Genomic DNA, 25,141 nt, shown 5'->3' with positions numbered 1-25,141 from the left:
CAGAATATTAACATGTTTTAATAAAATGTAAAATAAAATTTTAGATTTACAGATTTAAAGTATCCCAATCTTTTTTATCGTTGGCAGCTTCAGTAAATTTAATTGATGAACTAGCTGAACTAGCTTATATTATGAGTCATCATAACAATGTTCAGTCTCCTAGTGACTCATTTCAGACCTTTTAAGAAGCTTATACTGCATTCATGTTGTTTAATATTGGAAATATTCTTGTCCATTTAAAGTCAGAACTACCATTGTATTATCAAAATACAGCTTTAGGCCTTGTTACGATGAGTACCAAATATATGCAATGGGACTGGCCTTATGACTTCCATTTTGTCCCCTTGTCTCAAAGCTTGGACTTATGTTAGATATTTGGAATCCATAGTCTTGGGCAACATGACTGAAGATTAAAAAAACCCCAAAAAACCCCCAACCTTGGATTTTTTAATTTTTTATCATTGACATAGGTGTTAAATTGGTGTGCGTGTCACAAAAGTGCACACTTTTTTCATCAATCAAAAAAGCAAGATATTCAGTGACCCTTCAAGTCTATCTAAAATGCAGCTGCCAGATTGCCTGCCTTGCCTTCCATGTGACTATATCACCCCATCCACTGGGATCACTCAGTCTCCCATTGTCAACCGATCAAGTTTAAATTTCTTCTCGCTTTCAAGGCCCTATATAACGCCATTGCATCTTGCATCCTCCTAGCCTCATGTTGTATACTTCTCTGGCAATAATGCCATACTTAGCCAATCTCCTCTCAGTACTTCTTTCTATGTCATCACCTCTGTAAGGATTCCCCGTCACTTCCTGTTTGCCATTTTTCTGCTCTGTATATATTAAAATTCCTGTTAAAGACTTATTTCTTCCACAGCGCCTGGAAGAAGTGAATCAATAATAATATCATCCTGCCATTGCCTCTAAAAGAATAATGAAGTTATTCCTTCCTCTGGGCTTCCCGGTGCATCCTGTTGTCTTTGTACATGGCTTGTTTAGACTGCAGCCTTCTTGAGGTGGGACCTCTTTGCATAGTTCCCTGGACAATGCTAAGTACATTCTCAGTACCTACAAATATAATACCAGCCACCACTCGCCAACCTGCCACCAGCTTGAAATAGATCTTTGGTGACTAGTACAGCAAAAAAAGTTATTTGCCAAGGGAATGCTTTTCCCCAAAATTCACTTTGTTTTCCATTTAGATCAGTATTTTGTGTGAAATCTGTTTTTAGATATGTTTGTCATTTATAAACAAACAAAAACCCAAGCAGAGCTCTGAAACAAAGTGAAATATAATAAGACTGTGAATGAGACTTCCACCAAAACAGCCTCTACTGCAAATGGAACAATAGAGAAAAAACAACTTACACTGCAAACATGAGTGGCCAAATTACTTATATATATAAAACTAATATCACCACTTAACTCATCATAAACAAAATATGTTAAAAGCAATTAAAGTAACTGTTCACCCCCTCAGTTATAACGCAGCCAGTCTCCAGGGCAGAAAAAAAGCAAATTCCTGGTGCCTGTTATTCCTAGCTGAGTCCACTAATTAAATAACCCTGCTTTGATTGGTTCCACAGTCCAGAAAGGGATTGCGGAGGAGATGTATTAGGTGATTAGATTGCAATAAGTGCACCTCAGGCCTCCTGCCATTCTCATCATGTATTAAATTGTCAATGCTTGTCCTAATTTTTTTCTATGGAACCCCCAGGTGAATCCAGACCTGCATTAACTTACAGGTATATAAATTCAAACCTGACTTTCAGTGTAGTATGAACATGTTTAAGAATATATCCCTGCTACTTCCCTACATAATTATATTTAGAAAGCACATTAATTCTTAAGACACTTACAATGCCAATTAATGAAAGGGGGAGATAACTCCAACTCTTTAAAATGTCCTCTGCCTGCACAGGTTCAGAGGAAGTCTTTGAGGGACCCACCAGCAACCAAGCTACTTTTCTTTGATTTATAGGTGAGAGGGGAAAGTTCACTTGGTACTAACAACAATGTTTTCTCAAGAGTCATTAAGGAATTTCAGGTTTGTAACCAGAAAAGGTGGTCTGCTTTTTCAGTGTTGCCATATCGGACATGCAAAAAGAAGCTCAAAGTGTGTGACAAAATAGTTTAGAAATAACAACTATGAGTTAGATTAGATTAACCATCCTGTCAGTAACTCAGGCAACCTTAGAGTGAATGTGCAAACTTAAGGTAACCCTGAAGCTGAGAGCATGCCTCCCAGCCCAGGTAGGCAGACTTGCACTAACTCAGCTCAAGCTAGTGTGCTAAAAATAGCAGTGTGGACGTTGCAGCTCCAGTGTAGGCTTAAGCTTAGCCACTTGAGCTTGGTCCTGTGTGACCTCAAGTGGCCAGCCCAAGCCTTTGCTGATGCTGTGTTGTCCACACTGCTATTTTTAGCATACTAGCTCAAGCTGAGTTAGTCTGAGCCTGTCTTCCCCAGGCTGAGAGTCACACCCCCAGCTGCAGCATAGATATACCCTTATAGGCTACAGCTGCAGTGAAGTTGGCTCAGTTGCCTCCTGAAATGCTCTGGCTGCTTTTAGCTAATTCCATTGTCCTGTGGTTTTGATTAGTCAATATTTTAGTTTACTGCCTAAAAGTCTTCTGGCTTTATAAAAGGAAAAATATGCAACAGTGACCGTATCTGCAGCTCATGGGATAATCTACTGCAAACAACATGCCTGATTTTTAACTTGTCTCAGGTCGTGGGAAAGGGCCTGTCCTGGCAGTACTAGCTGCTATGTGTCCAGTTGCTGATGGTGTTGAAGATTCCAGTGCAGAAAGATAAAGCCAGCTTCTCATCCGTACGGAGGGGGAAGTGTCTTTTTTTTACACTTCTCAAATGTAATTCCTCAGACAATCTGATTCTTTCTGATGGTAGCTGCCAAACACTGGGAACACCGATGGGACCAGCCTATTGTGGTAAAAAAAAAAAAAAAGACAGTTATCTGTTGATATACGCTTATGCCTTCATGGTATTATTAATTGTCTTGGTCCAGTTGCATCATGTCTCTCAAAATTCATGTTCTAAAATCTGACAAGGAATCAATACTATGTAACAAAAATAACCAATCAAACAAAAAACCTTCACTCTGTCAATATCCCTATTTTCAATCTCTGTTTCTTCTCTTGCCACAGAAATCACATTCAGGAGCGCAATGATATTGTTTGAGAAAGATCTTATCAATACAAAATCTTCCTGAGATAGGATTAATCACTCTTGTTCTCTTTTCTTGTCTTGTTGCTAGTGATTAACTATATTAAAAATCTGTTTTAAACAAGTGAGATTGGATGGGACTAGCTGTCTTTCTAATAGGTACAAAGGCTTTCAGTTCATTGACACCTTCCTCTCCCGTGTAGTATACTTCCCAGGTCCTGGCTTGGAGCCTAAGATCTAGGCCTGGTCTACACCTACAAATTAGATCACGCTAGCTACATCATTAAGAGCTGTGAAAAAAGTCACACCTTGTGCAATGTAGTTAGGTCGACCTACCCCCACTGTCGATGCAGTTAGATTAATGGTAGAATTCTTCCGTGTAGCTAGCTTCTGCCTATCAAAGGGATATATTTAGTACAATGATAGAAAAATCTCTTCTCTCTCTGTAGCAAGTGTCTGCGCTACAGATGTCTATGCTGTGGAACATAACTGCAGCACACGTAGCGTAGACATACTCCTGGAATCAGAGCATGAATTAATAGCACCCATATGCAAATGAGACTTTGTTGTAAGCTTATGCTGTTTCCTTTAAACTGTGTTCTTCCATAGTCCTTTTTTTTTTTTTTAAATAAATGAAGTACAGTAACCTACTTAGCACTGGGATTTTTTTATTATGCTACAACTGGAGAGAGAATTGTACTCTAAGTAAATTCAAATAAGCTACTTTTCAGTTGCGTCATTGCTAGTAAAAAAGTTAGCAGTAAGTCTGATCCTTGGTGTGGTTTTACATGGTAGAAAATGGAGGTTGCCTTAGCTTTTTAAAAATCTATTGAATACGTGTTAGCGTGTCTTAATCCTTTTCTGTATATAATTTCTGATGGTGCTGGAATAGATAAAACATCTCTTGCACACTGCTCTCACTAGAGTCAAGTGGACAGAGAATAGAGGATTTCAACCAAAACCATCAGATAGAATTAACAGTCTGCTTAGCTCTTCTGCTTCCCACAACTGAGCAGAGTGGGATGGTTTGGATGACTAGTCAGAACAAATGATTGAAGGGAAAAGGGCTCATGTCTGGACTCTCTTAGAAGCAAATGGCCTCAATTTAATCAGCTTTATAGAGCACCCCCTGGTAGCTGGATGACTGAGATTAGCAATCAAAAAACTGACCAAGAATTTTAAGAGGAAATCTGATAAAATAAGTTTGAGGTGCCTCCTCCTTTTGTGTGAAAACGTTTTTTTGTAAATCAGTTCATTTTGAATGCTTTTTGGCAATGAAAGGATTCTGAAAGCATTCTTCTTATAACACTGACTTATTGAATTGCTATTGAAGACTATACCAGTTTACTGAGATTATATATAAATATCCTACCACTTCCCAGGAGTGATCCGGTAGAGGTATTAAGTGGAAAGAAAATATCAAATGAAATTGCATGAGAAATACAGATACTTTCAAGTTAGCATGACTGTACTTTTCTGTCCCTTATTTAGATTTTTAAGTTATTTTGAAAGTTTATTTAAAACTTTATAATAAAGTGCCCCAACTGCCGGAAGTTAGACAAACAGATGTGGTCTCTGCCCCATGATGGTTCTAGCAAGCACATGTTTGGCATGGGGAAGGGGAAGAGACTTAGGCCACGCACTACCGCGCTGGATGCGGCATAGATGTGTCGATCTATCGGATTTTTTTTTTTGCCCGTCCCGCGATAAATCAAATCAATCCCCCGCCCGCCAATACTCCACCTTGGGAGGAGAGGAGTAAGATGACGGGGAGGGGGTTGACTTGACCGACCCGTGAGAGTGGCCGAACAGGTAAGTCGAACTAAGATACTTCATCATAGATCGATTTCACCCTGCTCCCCCCAGGGTAGACCAGCCCGTAGATAAGTGATTGAGTGGTGATGGCTTGAATGCCAATTGTAGTTACACATAGTTTTAAAAATCTGCAAAGAAGCTTAAAAATACAGTTGGGTTACAAAATGGTGTGATGTGAATAGTAAGATTTGCATTCCCTTTTGCATCCTTTGTTTTTTATAAATGCTAGCAATAGTAGTTGTAATAACTTTTTTGTCTTCTCCTTCTTGCCCCCTAAACACAGCTCTTTAATTTATTTGAAGTTAAATCTCTCCAAAAAACCTCAACCAAATAAACTAGGTTAAAAAAACCCTAACAACAACCAAACACGAAGGCAGGAAAATTGTAATTTTAGGAATATACTTTGAAGTGTAAGTTCTGCATTTCTTTGCTACCGAACTTATTCTCTGGGTACTAGCTTTTGTTCCCAAGTGCTACTATGCAAAGCAGTTCTTTTTGCATGAGACTATTTGATGGAAGTGGCTTCACATTTATTATATTCTGCTACCAGGTGTGCATATCAAATACAGGTCATGCAGCTTGAAAGAATATTGGATCAGTTTTATTAATCATAGACCTGGCAATGCTATGGTACATAGTACTGGAAGTACCAAATGCCCTTCATTACCACTAACTGGAATGATCTTGCGTGAGGGCCCTTCTGAAGCCAATACATCAATCTCTCATGAACTAAAAGAACCCTGCAATGTTGGCAGTTGTGTCTTCCATGCAAGGATGTTAAAAACTTGTGTCTTCTTCACAAGGCCTATTATAAAATCGTAACACACAATTCTCATCTTATTGCATCTCATGCAACTGGGCATTCAACAAAGCCCCTAGGCCACATGCACAAAGAAGATGGTTCAGTACTGTCTCCAAAGGTCTCGTCACTTCTTTCATGCTCTCAATAGGGCAGAACTAATCATGTCTCTTCAGACAATCCTGAAGCGATCACCTAGAGATTCACACAAAGCAAAACTCCACAGAAACAGGTTAACAGTTATGAGGAAAAAATTGTATTAGCTTCTAGTTTGTTATTGTAGAAGACAAGCAAATACCAAAGAAACACATTGACCTGTTTTCATATATGACACTTCATTGAGAGGTGTCAGAAAACAACTTTACCTATCTTTAATGTATATACTAAGTTCAACACTAGTATAAACTAGGTTCAGGAATTTTTAAATAGTCCCTACATTTCTTCAGTGGCTGAAAATTTGATATAAGACATCTTTACTCAGGATAATTTTTTCTCTTCAAACAATGTACAGTAGAACCTCAGAGTTACGAAAACCAGAGTTATGAACTAACCAGTCAACCACACACCTCATTTGGAACCAGAAGTATGCAGTCAGGCAGTAGAGATTTAAAAAAAATAAGCAAATACAGTATAGTAGTATATTAAACATAAACTACTAAAAATAAAGGGAAAGCAGCATTTTTTTCCTGCATAGTAAAGTTTCAAAGCTGTATTAAATCAATGTAGTTGTTCTGTCTCAAGTTCACAACTGAACAACGTTTTGTTCAGAGTTACAAACAACCGGCATTCCCAAGGTGTTTGTAACTCTGAGGTTCTACTGTAATTTAATAGAAATTGACTAGGTCAGTGAAACAGGGTGGCTTGCCCCAGGGACTGGAGAGCCTGGGGCTAAGACAGTTGTGATTTCTGCCTGAGCCCCACCTGTCAGAGGATCCAAGTATAAAAGAAGCAGGAAGTTGCAGTGAAGGGGGCAAGACTCAGGAAACTGTGGCAGGGTCTGCAGAGAGCAAGGAAAACTCTCCAGGCAGGGAGGCTTGGGTGAGACCCTGTCCAAGCAGAGGAGAGACTGCAAAGGCCCCAGGCAGAAAGATCTGGGAGGAGGAAGAGAAACCTTGTGTCATGTGGTTTATGAATGGAGTTTATTTGGGATTTTGAGTTTTATTTGCAGTTTTTTATATTAATAAACCCAGTACCCTCCCAAGGAGGAGTATTTTTGACAAAGAAAATTAAGTTTGATTTGAATACACCCAGAGAGAAATTAGCTGCCTGTAGTGTGACCCTGGCCCACAAGGGGGCACAAAGGAGGCAGTCAGATTAAAAAATCCTAAAACCGGTGTAATAAATAAGTGAAGAATAATAAGACAGTGTTACAGTATATTTACATATGAAGTTTGTGATCTAAACAAAAGAAAGTCAAGTAATTTTAAGTTACGGCTGATACTCTACACCATGCTGTTCTCCTCCCCCTAGTTTCTTCTCTCACAATGGTGAGAGCTAAGAATGGACTCGAGTCTTCACTTTAAAATTTCGTGATTATTGTAGATCTGTGTCATAAGTATAACGCTGGCATGCATAGAATTATTTTGCCTCTGAATAGGGAGTATATGCATTATGTACATAATGAGAATTTAAAAAAACATATTACAAATAAGGTGACTGAATGTTTGCAGTTTTTATAAAGTGGAGATAAATCCTCCCTAGACCTTAATTCCATTGACTGTACTTTTGAATACTAGTCCGTACGTAAACATGCTGTATGGTTCATAGATGCTCTTAGCTACAAGGGGTGCTAAATCCTAACCCAACATGTGTGGATAAGATGTCTGTTTGTATGAAATTGAGAATTTATTTTTATGGACAACTTTTTATTGATAAAATGAAAGGCAGTAATTATAGAAGTATAACTTTTTTTTGACAGTTTTGATACTCTAGCACATTTATTTCCATGCTTGTCATTTCTATTTTTCCATGTTTTTCTGTTAAAACTACTTTGTTAATAATCTGTTCAGTTGTTTTAATGGAAAAAACAGACATCATGCTACTTAAAACTTAAAATGAAAAGTGCATATTTAACTGCACAACTCACAGTAAAAGGGTGAATAATTACAATATCTTTATTGAAGTGAAGGTAATTGAATAGTCCTATTCTTACGCTTGTTATTCTAATTTAATTACACTAGCTGCCAAGTGATCGGTGGACTTCTCATATCAGAGTGCCAGAGGAGGTTCTGCAGCAAAACAGGAAATACAACAGAAGAAAAACATTTAAAGAGAAAACACTCTTTTAAAACAAATTGTGTGTGTGTGTGGTGGGAGGAGAACACACAAGGTGCAGTGATGGAGAAAGAGGATGCACACAGTTAATAATGGTGGTAATCACAGGGGCTAATGAAAATAACTTTAGGTAAAAAGTCTTAAGGTAATGGTTAAAAGTGGAGAGAGGTCATGGGAAAGAGAGTCCCTCACTCTAGGGTCCTCTGAAGCAAAGGCAATCTTGTTAGCTTAAAAAGATACATAATATCTGTCAAGCTGTCCTCCAGTGGCTCAAGAGCGTGAATACCTGTCCAAGACTGTTCAGAAGCAGGTCACAAACTCCAAATTGGTTAAATAATAATAATAATAATTGGAGATATACCAATCTCCTAGAACTGGAAGGGACCTTGAAAGGTCATTGAGTCCAGCCCCCTGCCTTTACTAGCAGGACCAAATTTTGCCCCAGATCCCTAAGTGGCCTCCTCAAGGACTGAACTCACAACCCTGGGTTTAGCAGGCCAATGCTCAAACCACTGAGCTATCCCTCCCCGTTGTGAGTTCTATACTTAGATATCACCAATTATCAAGTGAAAAAACTCTTCAAGCACTATGGAGGCACAGACAGTCCCTTGTGTATCTTACCACCCCGTTAAGCTTACCTTACACCAAACATCTCAGCAATATTCAGATTACTACCAGTCCCAAAGACCAGACCCTTACCCTAGGTCAGTTACACCTGAGATCTCACACCAAAGACAATCCTATAATAAACTATCTAAAGATTTAGTAACTAGGAAAAGAAAATGAGAGAGTGGAGCTTTTTGTACTAGTTGGAGTTTCCTGAGTGCTGTAGGTTTCATTTCCAGGTATATTGCGTTGTATGTGTTCAGCCGAGAAGTGACAAAGGCTGCAAATCCTCAAAATACTTTCCTCTGCCCATGAGGATCACCTCTGTTTTGCTCTGGTTCAGATTCAGCTATCTGTTCTTCATCCATGAGTTCATCTCATTCAAGCTCTGAGCCTGCTTGGTGGTAGCGGTGTGGTTGTTTGTGATGCAAGGTAGAGATATAGGTCAGCTAGTGTTGTTGGCAGTCGAGTCCATGTCATCTGAACAGTTCACCTGGTGGTTGCATGTAGATGTTGCAGAGGACTGGAGAGAATTGATTCTTCTGAGTGTCCAGAGTCCTCTTATCCTCAGTAGGTCTGGTAGAGTTCCAGTAGCCAGAAGTCCCAAGCAGCTGGACCTCCCACAGTGGCGCTAAGAGTATAGATCTGTTATCTCCACTGACTGTCAGCTACTGAGTTGTTCTGTTCTCTTTTTAAGCTCCTCCTCCATATATATGCTTTCCAGGTCTGGGGGTTGGGGTGGCCTGGGCCCTAAATAGCACTTAACTCCTTCCTTTTCTGTGTGGGGTTGTACACCCCTCACAGCTGGCAATAACAACACCACCATGAGGTAAGGAAGTATTATCCCCACTTTGCAGATTGGGAATCAAAGCACAGAGAATGAGTGATTTACCTGCGGTGAGACAAAAAGTCTATAAATGAACTGAGAAAAGAGTCCAGTCTTCTGAATACCCATCGGTGCTTTTGTTCTCTTAATGAGAATGAAGCTGTAGCTGGAAATAAGGAGTGGAGCCTGTACCATGTAACTAGTCAGCCCCCCACAGATCACTGGCAAGTAGAGCTGATGGGGAATTTTGCAACAAAACTTTTCTTTTGGGGTCAGAAACTGCTGATTCATCAAAACTTTTGTTGGGAAAGTTTCTTGGGTCCAGGCTGAAATTTCAGAGCAGATGGGCAAGGGAGAAAGGGAAAAACAAACAAACAAACAAAAAAAACCCGTAGCATAGCCAATAGCCTTTGGTGGTTAGTGGACTCACCTGAGATGTAGGGGAGACTGGTTCAGGTCTCTTCTCTGCCTGATTCTCTCTGCCCATGAATATGCAATAAGTTCCTGCATTGAATTGGGCAGAATAAGAACTTGAACCTGGGTCTCCCATATCCCTGGTTGTCCCCTAACCAACTGGCTTTGTCCCAAGGAATATTTAATTATTTATACAAAGTGGAACAGCTCCAACAGGAGAGATCTAGAGAGTCTGACTGTTTAGCTCAGGTGGATTCACAGCAGGGATTGATCCTCTATCTCCCTCATCCCAGGTGAGTGCCCTACCCACTGGGCTATTGGCTATTCTGGGCTGGTCCCTATCCTTCTCTTGTTTTTTGTGAAAAATTTCTAACGGTCTTGGTCTCATCCCAGTGTGGAACAAAAACAAATCTTGAAACCTCTAAATTTTTCATAACCCAGAATAATTTTTTTCGGATTGCCCTACCAGCAAGTGCTCTGTTGATCACAGTTTAAGAGCCATTGGTTTACACCATATCTTCACAGAACTGCATGGTATAAAGGCATCTTTTGATGCTAAATCAAACATTTTAATAAAATATGAAAAGCCTAATCCAGTCCCCAGGATGCCAGATTACATAAATCATGAAAATTTAAAAGACAGTAAGCACAGTCCATAATTCTTCAGCTTTATCTGGAGTCAGTTGCTATAAACTGCTTTTTCCATGTTGCACAGTTCCCTGGCACACTTTTACCATAGTCACATCAATGAGATTGCTGCTTTTCACACTTAAAAATATGGATTTCTGGGCAGTGAATAATGAATTAGAGAGTAATCTTTTTTTTCACCACTGAGATCTGCTGGAAAGAGGTGCCCTGTCTAAGGAGTTATTGTGGATGAAAGGTTTAATTGAACTGGCTAATCAAAGAACAGATGTATTAAACTTCTTGGGGAATAGTTAGAAAACTGAATTCAAAATATGTCATAAGTAACCAGAATTTCCCACACCTTCTAGTAAAGTGGAGTGAAGTCAATGTAAACTTGGAATGCAGTGAAACCAATGAATTATTTTAAACTGTATAATCTGTAACTCAAAAGGAAATGCTCTAAAAGTAGGCCTGGCAGAATTCAATTTTTGTTTTTTAATTTTGATGGATAATATCTCTGTTCATTTTAAAGCATTTTTTATTTTTATCAATATACATTTTCACAGTTGCAGGAATTATGGAGGTGGGTCTGACAGTAATTATTTAATGGCATTAGATGCTGAGATTCACAAAGTTAACACTTGATAACTGTTAGAACACAAATTGTCAACATCAGATGTCAAAATATACTCAATAAGTATTCTTAAACTCTAAGTTCTCACGCAGCATTTTTCTTAGTTTGCTTATCTGTATATTTTGATGATTATCCATGGAAATAGCTTTTGGTCAGTTTGTATGTGTATGCTGAAATCGACATTTACTGACATTTACCAATAAAAATCTAATCCTTTCAATCCTATCTATAAAGTCTCAAAGATACCCAGCACTTTAATGTGTCAACTAACAGGAGTTTGATAAACTAGAGTTATGATATGAGCTGCAGTTTGTTATAACACCTGTTGTTGTCTTATACAGACTTAAAGCTATTAAAATATCAGAAACAATATGGTATAATGACAGATCATTTTGTAACCAAAATTGTTTGGAAAGCCTTTACTAATGGAGGGGTATAGTACTGATGCATGTTTAGGTTCTTCAGAAAAGTCAATAAATATTAAGGTTCTGGGAACACTCTCCTATCACTTTATAGGTCTTCACAACATTTATATTGTCCAAAAGTTCAGTATTTTCACAAATGTTGATAACATTTAGTGGATTTGATAGCCAGAAATAACAGTCTGCTTTCTACTGAGTACAACTCCTTAGAGTTGTGTCTTAATCAATGGAATTTGTTAGTGTTCTTAAAAGGAGAAAACCAACAGAGTAATATAAATGAAAAATTGAATATTTGTTGAGACAGACCTAATTATAAGATTGATTTTATTGTAATTTTTGTTTATATTTTCTTTCAAAGAATGATTTGAATTGAAAGCATTGCCGCAGTGTTAATGTGCCTCTCTGCGGCAATGCTATTGTTACATCCTTTAGTAAGGGATGATTGCTGTTGTTGACATTTTAAATGTGTTAGACCATTACCCTAGAACCACAGACACTATTTACTCTTCCCTGTGGAATTGTAATGGGATTTTTGCATTTTGCTTGTGGGAGGCATCTTCTCTTGAGTAGTTTTAGTAGTTTGTCTTATTTTATAGTTATACGTACATGTACTTTATGGAACAACAAAATCTTTGAGTGCCTACTCTGCAGCCATTGAAGACAATAGCAACACTCCCATGGACTTCACTTGGTACAGGATCAAATCCAGCATGACTTTATTAAAATTAGCATAACCAGCAGTGTAATTTGATTGTGTCTCTGGAAAGAGTCATATACATTTCTGTAATTTTCCAATTTTGATTTTCTGACGTATATGGTATTTACATTCCACTCTTCTGCCTGGAAAGAGTCATTTTACCCATTTTAAACCTTTTAACTCAGAACTAGTGAAACTAAAATGAACAGTACTTGATATTCCAAGTAGTAGCTGTACATTATTGTTCTAAGACAGAAGTTAGCTCAATTGTGAATAATACCCAAGCCCTTAAGTCTTCGGAACTAAATCACAACCTTGTAAGTGATCTGTCCCTTGTGCAATATTTTACAGCTGTTCTATTCCCCTTATTAATAAGAACAGTCTGTTCTTTCAGTTAATTGTCTTTCATTTACATAGTATTTTCCATTTTCAGAACTTTACAAACATGAACTAATGAGATAAATGTTTTGTAGATGGGGAAACTGAAGCAGAAAGGATAATTACTCAGGGCCACAGAGAGAGTAAGGGCTTGGTTATAGGAACATTTCATTCATGCTAAGCTTGGATATGAATCTATCTCACGCTAGCCTGCCGCATGCTAACTGTCCATGCAGACCCTGCTGACACGTGCTAATTGTTCCTTAGTGCACTTTGATCTAGTCCTGTTTCAAAGCAAAGTAGATCAAAACACACTAAGGAATTGTTGGAATTTTAGTTGTGGCCAGAGGTGATTTACCAGCCGAACAAGGAGAGAAATCTGTAGACCAGCGGTCGGCAATCTTTCGGAAGTGGTGTGCCGAGTCTTCATTTAATTTAAGGTTTTGCATGCCAGTAATACATTTTATCGTTTTTAGAAGGTCTCTTTCTATAAGTCTATAATGTATAACTAAACTGTTGTTGTATGTAAAGTAAATAAGGTTTTTAAAATGTTTAAGAAGCTTCATTTAAAATTAAATTAAAATACAGAGACCCCCGGACCAGTGGCCAGGACCCAGGCAGTCTGAGTGCCACTGAAGATCAGCTCGTGTGCCGCCTTTGGCACGCGTGCCATTGGTTGCCTACCCCCGCTGTAGACGTACAGGTCAGAGAAGTACAATTGGTTATGATACCACAAAAAATTGCTGCATAAAGATAATTTACATTGGGTTTCTAGTTTTTGTTGGTGTTTATTTTTATCTTTAGATACATATTGAAACTGCTACAATCTTTTTTATTACATTAAATTACTTGCACCTTTTCTATCAATTTTTTCTGTTAATTTCTTTAACTGTGCCCATTCATAGCCCTGGCATAGCAATTTTTAAAGGTCAACCTTTTGTGTTTTTTGATGTCACAAGAAACCCTCAATAAAAATGTACTCTTACATTGAACAATTGGGTGAAGATTTTGTTCTCTGTAGATACAATTTATTTTTATTTTGAAACAATTAATACAGAGCTGTCAGTGTAAGTGGCAGTAATGAAACCAGAGGTGAAATTAAGCCGGTACGGTCCGGTTTGACGTACCGGCAAGAGCCAGTAAACGGTGCTGGACCGCACCGGCTTCCACGGCAGGGATTTAAAGGGCTCTGGGCTTCCCACCGCAGAATCCCTCTCGTGGCTCCGGTGGCCGGGCTGGGGCTGGATTTAAAGGGCTCAGAGCTCCGCGGTGGCCGGAGCCCTGGGCCCTTTAATTTGCCCCTGAGCCCTGCGGGGCTCCCAGCCACCTCTGCAGCTGGGAGCCCCGGGTTGATTTAAAGGCCTTGGGGCTCGCAGCCACAGCCGGTGCCCCACAGCCTTTAAATCTTGAGAGGCACCACCTCTTCTGGTTGAGGCCACGCCTCTTCCGGTTGAGGCCAAGCCCCCTCAGGACTCCGGCGGTACCGGTAAGTCCTGTAAGTTACTTTCACCCCTGAATGAAACTACTGTTTTGAGCTTGGCAACAAAGCATAGACTTGCAATCCAAGATCCCATCTTGATCAAAATTCAAGACTTTGATTGAAAAAGACATATTATTAAAAATGTAATGATCTACAGAAGACTTGGAAAGTTAAGGGAGTATGAGTTAATGAAAACCATGAGATTTTCTTTTTCTGTAATGTGCTTAGAATTGTGCTTGCTTCAGACCATAACTGTGTGCCCTGTGAACATGTAGAAATCTCACAGCAATACAGAAATATTGGTGATCTGTTTTGGTATTCAAATGTAGGAAGGTAAATCAATAGGCAGTGTCTCTGGAGGATGGAATGCATGGTATATTATTTTATTTAAAAAATGGTTTGCGTCCTTAGCAACCAAAATATTAACTGTCCAGGCTTCTGATGGCCTAGGTAAAGTCAAAAAAAACAAAATTTAAAACAAAAGGTCAACTTGAAAAATCACTCTTCTGTCTGACGTTTTTTAAGTTGTCCCTAAGATTATATAACTGAAAGTGACTAGGAAGAATGTAATTTTTTCTTTGATTTTTTTCAGTGTGTTTTTTTGAGCTTGGCAGTACTTTGTACATAGTTGGTTTCAATATTTTCCCTCAGCAGGCTTACCCTATTGTTTCTGTGGATTTTTCTCACAAAAATGGCCCGGGGGACACATCCGGCCCGCGGTACCATCCTGCCCAGCCCTTGAGATTCTGGCCGGGAAGGCTAGCCCTCGGCCCCTCCTCTGCTGTTCCCCCGCCCCCAGAGGTACGCCGCTGCGCGGGCAGCACTCTGGGCGGTGGAGTTGCACGCTTCTGCCAAGCAGAGCGGCAGCGTGTCTGGCTCCGGCCGGGCGGCGGGGCTGCCAGACATGCTGCTCTGAGCAGCATGGTAAGGGGACCCGGGGGTTGGATAAGGGGCAGAGGATCCCGGGGGGCAGTCAGAGGATAGGGAGCAGGGGGTGGTTGGATGGGGAAGAGGTTCTGGGGGGCGGTTAGGGGACCGAGTGGGGGGTTGGATAAGCGTGGGAGTCCTGGGGTGGCCTGTCAGGGGGCGGGGGTGTGGATAGGGGTCAGAGCAGTCAAGGTACTAGGAGTAGGGGGGTTGGATAGGGGGTGGGGTCCCGGGAGCAATAAGGTGTTGGGGTCCAGGAGAGGGTGAGGAGGTTGGATGGGTCAGGAGTTCTGAGGGGGCAGTTGGGGGTGGGAAGTGGGAGGGGTCAGATAAGGGGCGGGGCAAGGCTGTTTAGGGAGGCACAGCCTTCCCTACCCGGCCCTCCATACAGTTTTGCAACCCCAATGTGGCCCTCGGGCCAAAAAGTTTGCCCACCCCGATCTAAGGTGATAGTCATTAATTCAGGGGTGGGCAAACTTTTTGGCCCGAGGGCCACATTGGGGTTGCAAAACTGTATGGAGGGCTGGGTAGGGAAGGCTGTGCCTTGCCAAACAGCCTGGCTTCCGCCCCCATCTGACCCCTCCCACTTCCCGCCCCCTGACTGCCCCTCTAAGAACCCCTGACCCATCCAATCCCCCCCTGCTCCTTGTCCCCTAACTGCCCTCCTGGGACCCCACCCCCATCCAACCCCCCCCGCTCCCAGTCCCCTGACTGCTCTGACCCCTATCCACACCCCCGCCCCTTGACAAGCCCCCCTGGAACCCCATGCTTATCCACCTCTCCCTGTCCCCTGACTGCCCTCTGGGACCTCCCGCCCCTTATCCAAGCCCCCAGCTCTGGCCCCCTTACCATGCAGCTCAGAGCAGCATGTCTGGCAGCTGCGCTGCCCGGCTGGAGCCATACACACTGCCACGCTGCTTGGCAGGAGCGTGCAACCCCGCCGCCCAGAGCGCTGCCTGCGTGGCGGCATGGCTGCAGAGGAGGGAGGACAGCGGGGGTGGGGAGAGGGCCTAGCCTCTCTGGCCGGGATCTCAGGGGCTGGGCAGGATGGTCCTGTGGGCCGGATGTGGCCTGCGGGCTGTACTTTGCCCACCTCTGCATTAATTTCAGTTTGCTGAGCGTACAGCCGAGTTCATTGATAACTAAAGGAAAATTGCATTGTACTGTCTATTTTATTCATGAGTATTTGCTCTGTCCCTAAATTTTTAGTTTTTAGTTTGTGTGCAGATTTTTATAGTGACCGTGTATAATTGGATACACGAGCTGTCATGGGGGAAGCTGGAGGTTTTAGCAGTTGAACGGGAGACAGAGCTTTTGGCAAGCATCGCAGTGCGGGCTTGTGAGATGCACCCATTAACTGGATGCTTCTGCCAAATTACAGCAGTGAAGTAGTTAACAATATTGACAATTGTTTCCATTATGCTTCAGAGTTAATATTCTGCTGAGGTTAATGGGTCAGTTCATGGCTCTTTGATTTTTCTTGTCTGAAGACTCAGGGAGACATTATTACTGCTTTGGTTTCTGCTCCATTTGTAACTGAAGGTTTTCCTCTCAACCCTGGGGGTTAGCAATGTGATATATATATGACCCAAGGACCTCTGGATGCCAGCTGGCAGATGGGTTAGTGGGGGGTTCATCAAAAGAATGTCATGTAAGTCTCTAATGAAAGCCTGTATCACACAGGTCATCATAGACATTGCAAAGCATATGGAGTTATGAATATACACTGAAAATTATGTTCTTAAGGTCTGTGACTAGAGACGGGTCACCAGAATGGTGTAAAGCGGGTTTTCTTTCAGGCAAGAAATGTGTGTCTATTTGTCTGTTTAGGTGTAAATTAAGGACCGTATGGTTCAAAATGGGTATCTATTCACAGCGTGAGCCAAATGCTAATGAAGGATTGTGAAATCTTCAAAGAGAGGAAATTTAGAGGAAGAAGTGAACCAGTAAGGACAATGAACTTTTGGGGAAATAACTTGGAGGTATGAAGAGGAGGGATAGCTCACTGGTTTGAGCATTGGCCTGCTAAACCCAGGGTTGTGAGTTCAATCCTTGAGGAGGCCATTTAGGGATCTGGGGCAAAATCAGTACTTGGTCCTGCTAGGGAAGGCAGGGGGCTGGACTCAATGACCTATCAAGGTCCCTTCCAGTTCTAGGAGATAGGATATCTCCATTATTTATTTATTTATACCCTTATTCCTTTAATCTGTGAGGCCAGGCTGCCAGCGGGCTTGATTTTATGAAAAGAGATCTCAGCCAAATTGGTTGAAAATGCTGGGGAAAATACTTGGGGTATATTTTTATATCTTGTAGGAGATTGGGCAGTGCCTTTTAATTAAGTTTAGGTTCTAGAAAGAATGTTATGATTTTGTTTTATGTGTAACCATTTGTTTCCAATATTCTTACTTTCTATCATTTGAATCACTATTCTTTGATGATAAACTATGGGCTTGTCTACACTTACTAGTGAAGATGCTACCTACACTGACGAGAGAGCTTCTTCCATTGGTGTAGATACTCCACCTCCCCAAGAGGTGGATCCTGAGCTGAATCTTGTAAACAGAGGGGTGCTGTTCCTTTGGGAGTAGTGTATCTGAGAGTTCTGTGTGCGTTCAATGGAATGGGCTGAGCAGTCCAGAGGGACCCTCAGAGGACTCAGTGGTTGGTGCGTACCTATTGCTAATCTTTGCAGAGAGAATTAGGGCTGTGAAGGCCTGGAAGGTCAGTCTTGTCTTGCCAGAGGCTGGTGGCTTCAGAGAGCTGATCCACAGCAGGCACAGGCAAGACTTCCTGACGCTAAGGGCAGGTGGTGGGGAGGTGCCTCACAACCCCAGGAAGTGTCACACTATAAAGGTTAGATTTTTGGACCAAAGTAGGGGCACAATCGGAATTTTCCTGAGGAGGAGGCCCAGGTAATCTGCCAAGTAGCAGAGATCACTACCAAAAATATATGGGGATAAAAGTCTGCATTTGTACATGTTACACAAAATATTAAAGCCCATGTGTTCCAGGATTGCATCACACTGACCTGTGGGACTCGCTAATCAACATACAACCAAGAGCTGCACACCTCTGTGAATTCAATGCTCCCAATTTCATTTTCAGCAGCATCCCATTTTGTGCATGCATTGGGTTCCAAGAGGCACCCACATATATGTTGTTTCCACCCTTCGCATAGCTTGAAGAGAGGGCAGCCCAGGGTTCTGGAAAACAGGGAGCTAGGGTTGGAGCCACAGGAAAAGCTACTGCCCCCTCTCCAGGCCCTGCTGTTTGCTGACAGCTTCAATCACTACTTTTGCCTCATCTCCCAGGACTGGTCTCAGGTGAGAGAGACCAGCCAAGACCTCTCCGTCTCCCTCTAGTGACCTATCATTAAGGCTAAGATTTTGTCTCAGATATTTTTAATAAAAGTCACAGACAAGTCATGGGCAATAATGAAAAATTCACGGAAGCTCGTGACCTGTCCCTGACTTTTACTAAAAATATCCATGACAAAATGAGGAGCCTGGGTAGTGATGGGCAGGGTTGAAGCTCCAGGGTCCCCCTCCGCTGGTGGTTCGGAACTGCAGGGCTTCCCCTTGCTGCTTGTGGTAGCCGGGAGCGGTGGGGGGGCTCTTGCCACTTGGAGTGGCGAGGGTACCCCACAGCTCCCTGGCTCCGCAGGCAGCAGGGGACCCTGCAGCTCCCAGCCGGCACTGGCTGAAGTCATGGACATCTTTGACGTCCATGATTAAATCGTAGCTTTACGTATCATCTAATTCCAAGCAAGTGAAGGTCTGGGCTTACTGAATCCCTGGAGCAAAGTTCTGTAGCAAGGGTTGGATTTTGTACCAGTGGAACTGGATGATGCAAGTACTCTGCTCTCAGTAGTGTATGTCTGTTGATGAAAGCATTTACACTGTACACAAATGAATGAAAATACGTTACCTGACTATTTTAAATTAATAAGAATATTTATTATCAGGATCTGTTGTAATAGCTACATATGAAAAAAACTATGCTATAGTGGTTAAATGGTTTTTCACCTCCAACTTTAGAAGGATTTTTTTTTTTTTGAGAAAAAACTTTCTCATAGTTAAAATGAGAGTTTAAAAGATTTGTCATAGAGTTTTGATTAATAAGCTGTTTACGATTCCGGAGCCATTTAATGGACAACACAATCCCTTGGTTACATTAAACATGTTGGAGTGTTTGTGCAATATTATTAGTGCTCTAAAAGGGAGAGAGAAAGCCGTGATAATGCCTGTTTTTGTAGAAATGGCATTACGGATTTAATTTAATCTTCAGGAAAACAGTGTGTATTTTTTAAAGTCTAGAAAAATAAATAGGCCAACAGATTTATGTTCTTTCTATAGATTTTAAATTCATGTGCCAATGCCTGTTATGTATTTGAAGAGGGAATTAGGATCATTGGATACAGAGGTTAAATTGTATGGAACTGATTTCTGTATTATTCTCGCTTTTGAATTGTGTTACATATGCATAAATCATATGCACGTAATTCATGTGCACCATGAAAATTTCAAAGAGGGGTACAAAACACAAGTACAGTATGGATATAACAAACAAAACCAAAACTGGTGTATGTGCCTGTGACTACTGTTGACGGAATTGTTAACAAATTAAATCCATTACATCACGTGAAAATATTTTATCTTTGTTAGATATATTTTGGGGCATTTTATTTAAAAAAACACTAAAGAATTTAGTACAGTAGCCATCCTATGGATACATTTAATAATTGTTTCACATTCATCAATGGGAAATAGTGGAACAAAAAGGTATATTTTCCTTTTTTTTGTGAATGTATTATGTTAAAGTTAAGAAGAATTTGACATCCATTGAAAGAAGAATATGTAAGATGCTCTTTGATTAAGCTTATAAGTGGTCCAGATCAACTTGTAAGTGACCTTTGCATCATGTTGTCTAGAAATTGCACTGTACTATGACATCGGCATCATGACATAATACAAAAGGGAAATACCATGCTTCAGAGACCATTTTAGAGCAGAGAATCCAGATCCATATGTATCTTTGTTTCCCTTTTAATAGTGTACTTCCAAAGAGAAATTTGTGTATTTAAGACTCTTGGTGATATAGGCCAATGTGCACAACTATATTATACCATTGAGTTATAAAAACTCCTCCTATGAAATGTACATGGAGAGTGCTTAAAAATCAATGGTGTGATGAGGCCCACAGATATTACCAAAACATTTCTAAATACATTAATTTATTGTGCTTTTGACACTGTTCTTCCAAGTTTCAGCTGGTGTCTTCTTTTCCATTTTAATAGTTAGAAGAAAGGGGTAGCAAGAATACAGATGCCACCGAGTAGGATCTGTATGTGCTTATATGGCATAGATAGCTAATATTTTTTTTTCAGAATTGTGCAACTGCCAATCATTTCTCACTACAATATTGTGGTTTTGGAATTATAGAAGTAATACAGTTAAATAGCAATTTAATCTCCAGAATAGTTATTTGCATTTTTAGTGTATATCTCCACTGCTTTTTGAGTGCATACACAAAATTAACATTTTGCCAGTATTCTCATTGTTAAAAATAATTGTGCATAGTTTGATTGTCAAATGATAGAATCAATCATAATCTCATATACATGAATACAAATAAAAATAATGAATATCTTTATACAGAACAGAAAATTGTTTACAAAGGTCTAAGAATTTTTTTATATAGTAGATTTAGATACTTGGATATTTGTACCAGGTCTGATGTAGTTAAATATTTTTTTCTTGTTTTCAGACAAGTATAAAGGAAGGGCTACTACTGAAGCAAACAAGTTCTTTTCAGAGGTGGAAAAAACGTTATTTCAAACTTCGAGGCCGTACCCTTTACTATGCCAAGGATTCAAAGGTAAGGATATAAGAGACTGCCTTATGGGAACAAATGCCTTATGCTTCTACCACCAATTGTCTCTTAGGTTTATTAAAATTAGAACATCAATTTAACAGTGATTTGTTTTCACAACCAATTTGCTATTTATCAAAATTAGTATACAAAATTAACTTGCAAAAGAAGACAGGTTACATACACCTCTGAGTTTTAGGTATGGTGGTTTTGTTTCTGTTCTTTTACCCTTTTTAAACAAATTAGTCAAATAATGTTAATAAGCTGATTTCTGTGTTTTTTACTTAGGAAAATAAATTTTAAAAAGGAAAAAAACATTGGAGGGATATTGTTCAAATGTTAAACCTCAAAGTTCAAGCTATTATTGTCTGAAGGGCACTGTCCTGAAAGATACTTAAATGATTATGCTAAATAATGCTAGTCAGGAGTCATCCCTTGAAATGAATTTTTCAATGGAAAATTAAGTTCTGAAAAACTGAAATTTTCAGTGGGAAAATTTCATTTTCAGAAATTACTCTTCTTTCTGTTAGGGAAAATCTAAATGAAATATTTCATTTCAGGTCAGTTTGATCCAAATGGAAATGTTTCAGTTTGTTGAACTGAACTGAAACATTTAATTTCAAGTCAGTTTGTCATTAAGCTGCTTCTGCGTGAGCCCCCATGGTGCCTTCTGGGAGTGGTAATTCAGGTGCTTCAGGCCCTCATTTGCTCCTATTGATTGGCCTCCTTGACCCCACTGCATTTCCCATAATGCACTACAATCTCCCCTGCGACTGAGCTGCATGGTGCATCAAAGGAGTCACATAGGTAAGAATGGGGGCATGAGTCACCCAAGCTAGGCACAGTTGTACAGTCACTGCCCTGAAGAACTGACAGCCTTAATTAACAAGACAGACAAGGGGTGGGAAAATGGCAGGACCATTCATATATTACAGATGGGAAACTGAGGCAGATCTGGGAATTAAATCCAGATCCCCTGCCGTCCCAGTCATACCTGCCTCAACTGCAGGACCATCCTTAGTTTAGACTACCTGCCATGAGCTGTGTGTGTGTGTGTGTGTGTTTCTTTTTTACTCTCTTTTGCCCACAGCACAGGAAGGGAGGAGAGAGACATGACTGGAATTTTTTTTACTGGTCATCAATGAGCCTCAGTGAGCCAGCAGAACTCATTTAACCCTTTCCCAGCAGACTTAATGCTGGCAAATAGGCTGTGATGTTTAAAGTAAACTCTGCCAGACTGTTATATGTATCTTTCTTCTTTGACTCCATTATGGCATGTTTATGTGGCCCTCCACGGCTGAATATCATATTGTAAATTTTCTCAAATTTTGAAATGAAGATTACTGTTTTGACTGGGATAAAATTCATTTTCAGCCTGCTTAAGTTTTTGAATTTTCCTACTGATCCGATTGTTACATGGCTCCCTCTGAAAGGTGAAATTAGAAAGATTTATCTGCTTAGTAATTTTTCTACTTTTTTCATTTGATTCCTAAAACAATAATGTGGAAGTGAAAGTGCAGTAGAGTAAGTGTGCTTAAAAGTGGTGTTTAATGTGTTTGTGTTATTTTCCATTCACAGTCTCTAATATTTGATGAAGTTGACCTGTCAGATGCCAGTGTAGCTGAATCAAGCACAAAAAACGTCAACAACAGTTTCACGGTATGGTGCCTTTATCATAACTGTAGCCTTGAAAGCTATAAAAAGACTGTAACTAAGACAATCAAGAATGCTCTCAATAAAGTTGTTTCTCATTTTCCTTTATATGGAAGTGTATTAATGAAATAGCCTGTAGTGTCTTGACAACATTATATTAACTGTTGATAATTCTGAACATAGTTTCATGCACATCTTTTATCAGCTTTTAATATATTTAATATTTGTTTCATAAAATGCTGATACAGAACATTAAAAAAATAGTGAAGGTGAATATCAACTGTCCTTATTTTCAATCATCTTTATTTTATGCTGTAGTTTATCTTTTAATGTGTCATATTCTTTTAAGTTAAATTTCCTGGATGATTATCACTAAGTGTGATTTTTATTCCCTATTCTTAAATAGATAATTCTGATCCTCAACTGTATTAAAATAATTGGGTTTTTTGCTAACCATATTATTCTTAGTTGGTTTCAACCTCGCTGTCTTTGTACTTATACCTTATTTATACAGTGGCATATGAGTGAGGGCATTACAAGTTTATATAAATCCATATCGGAGTTTTATACAAAAACCTAGAATGTTGTCGTCTTTTCACGCTCCTAAGGGAAGGCTGAATGTTTTGTAAATGTTTTAAATTATTTTATTATGGGAAATAAGTGATAAAGATCAGTCTGTTATGTCCCCGTCCCCCCGCCCCCGAAAGTGGTGAGGTTTTGTGAAAATTTTTAACTCTCATGGAAAGGTATTTTAAAGCCAAGGACTAGCTGCCAAGAAGACACTGGGTGAAATCCTGCTCCATGAAATCAATGGAAATTCTACCATTGACTTTAGTGGTACACCTCCACCCTGATATAACGTGACCCGGTATATCATGAATTCAGATATAACGCGGTAAAGCAGCGCTCTGGGGGGGGGGTCACACTCCTGTGGATCAAAGCAAGTTCAATATAACACGGCTTCACCTATAACACGGTAAGATTTTTTGGCTCCTGAGGACAGCGTTATATCGGGGTAGAGGTGTACTAGGATTTCATCATCTTATCTGCAACTCCCACCACTCTCAATCTAACTATTAACCTTTCCGTTTTTCCTGAGGATTTTAGCAGTCCCAGGTGATCTTGGTCACATAGTAAGAGTCAATTTCTGAGGAGGTTCCGTGCCTGCCTGATGAAAGCTTTGCTGATGAAGTCTCCAGAGGCTCGCTCATTCTGGTGTTCGATGAGTAGCTAATGTAATCACAGCAAGCGTGCTTTTATCAGCCTAGGTTGGAGGTCAGGTTGTTTCTTTAGCATTTATAATTCCTTCCCAGATACAGTGATTTTCAATAACAAAGTCTGGACGACCAGATCCACATCTGGCAAGATAGTATGTGATCTTTTGGCTAGGGGAAGATAGAAAAAGACTGCCTTTTTGCTTTTTGGCTGTCTATTGTCAGTGAAGAGTCCAGAAAGCCCTCTTTGCTGCATGTCACTCTGATGACAGTGGGGCAGATGCCCTCTAGTGAGGGTGATGGAATGTTAGCTATTTTTTCATAGTGGTTTTCATTACCTATTTGAAATTCTACTTCCATCTTGCCTGTTTTTAGCTTTAGACAAGAACTATTTATCATTCCAGCATTGGGATAGCTGAAGAATGAAGAAGAAGTGTACTCTACCTGTGTGAGCAGAGGTTCAAAGTTTCTTTGGCTATCTTTCATCAGCAGAAGAAAGGCATGGGTGTGTGTCTCTGTTAGTGGCCCCAATTTCTTTCAGTGTATCTAAGAATGCCTATGAGATGAATAGAGAGGGTTTGTTGTTGTTGTGTTTTTTGAAAAAAGGATGTAATACTGGTTTTTCTGTTCTTGGCCATCATATCTTGAACTCCAGAGTGTCCATCTTTGATGTGAGTTGTCTTCTATGTGCTTTTCTTTTGGATTTCCTTACAGAGGTTGGTGCTGGATTCTGGAATAGGTTGGAGAATTCTGAAGGATATTTTGTTTTTTCACTTCATTTTTCTGGGCTTTTTTGAGAACCATGGAGATAGTGAAGAAGGTACTGGGGAAAATGTCTTTGGGGCCACAGTGTTGACAGCTGTGGATAGTGTATTATTTTCATATCTTACTAGGTCTTCCAGCCTGGGCAGAGCTTTCACTAAGAAGTTTTATTTATTTATTTAAATTATATCTGGGTCTGTAATTCTTCCGGAGTGGACTATATACTGGCCCTTGCCATTTGTTACCAACTCTCATCTCCTTCTTGGTCTTTTGTCTTCTTCCCTTGAGTTTGTGTGACATAGTCTGACAGCAGCAAAGCTCAATGGGATAGCACATCTCTGTCCTTGCCCTTTGACTAATACTGAGGGTAGAGGTTCCAGAAACTTTTCGCCTTTCAGCACCTCTCCATGGGGAGTACTGAGAGCTCTCTTTTCTCTTCTTTCTTTAAGAAATAACGTATCCCAACCCAGTTTCATTATCTGTTTCTTTGGGTTATCTTCAGCTTTCCCCTGTAAGCATTTTGTTCACTAAAAATCTGTCAAGAAAGAAATAGAT

General features: G+C 40.2%; 1 protein-coding gene across 6 annotated transcripts in view; it reads left to right on the top strand.

Moving 5' to 3' along the window:
- DGKH (diacylglycerol kinase eta) overlaps positions 1–25,141 on the top strand; it is a 259,630-nt gene that overhangs the window by 121,630 nt on the left and 112,859 nt on the right. For all 6 annotated transcript variants that reach the window (XM_039496971.1, XM_039496972.1, XM_039496970.1 and 3 more), the window contains 2 exons: positions 20,853–20,963; positions 22,536–22,616. In XM_039496971.1, the coding sequence (XP_039352905.1) occupies positions 20,853–20,963; positions 22,536–22,616 (192 nt within the window). The remainder of the gene's footprint in view (positions 1–20,852; positions 20,964–22,535; positions 22,617–25,141) is intronic.

Source organism: Mauremys reevesii, linkage group 1 (genome assembly GCF_016161935.1).
Source record: "Mauremys reevesii isolate NIE-2019 linkage group 1, ASM1616193v1, whole genome shotgun sequence".
Lineage (NCBI taxonomy): Eukaryota > Metazoa > Chordata > Testudines > Geoemydidae > Mauremys > Mauremys reevesii.
Note: the sequence above shows the minus strand (reverse complement) of the source record. Positions and strands in the feature narration are given on the sequence as shown.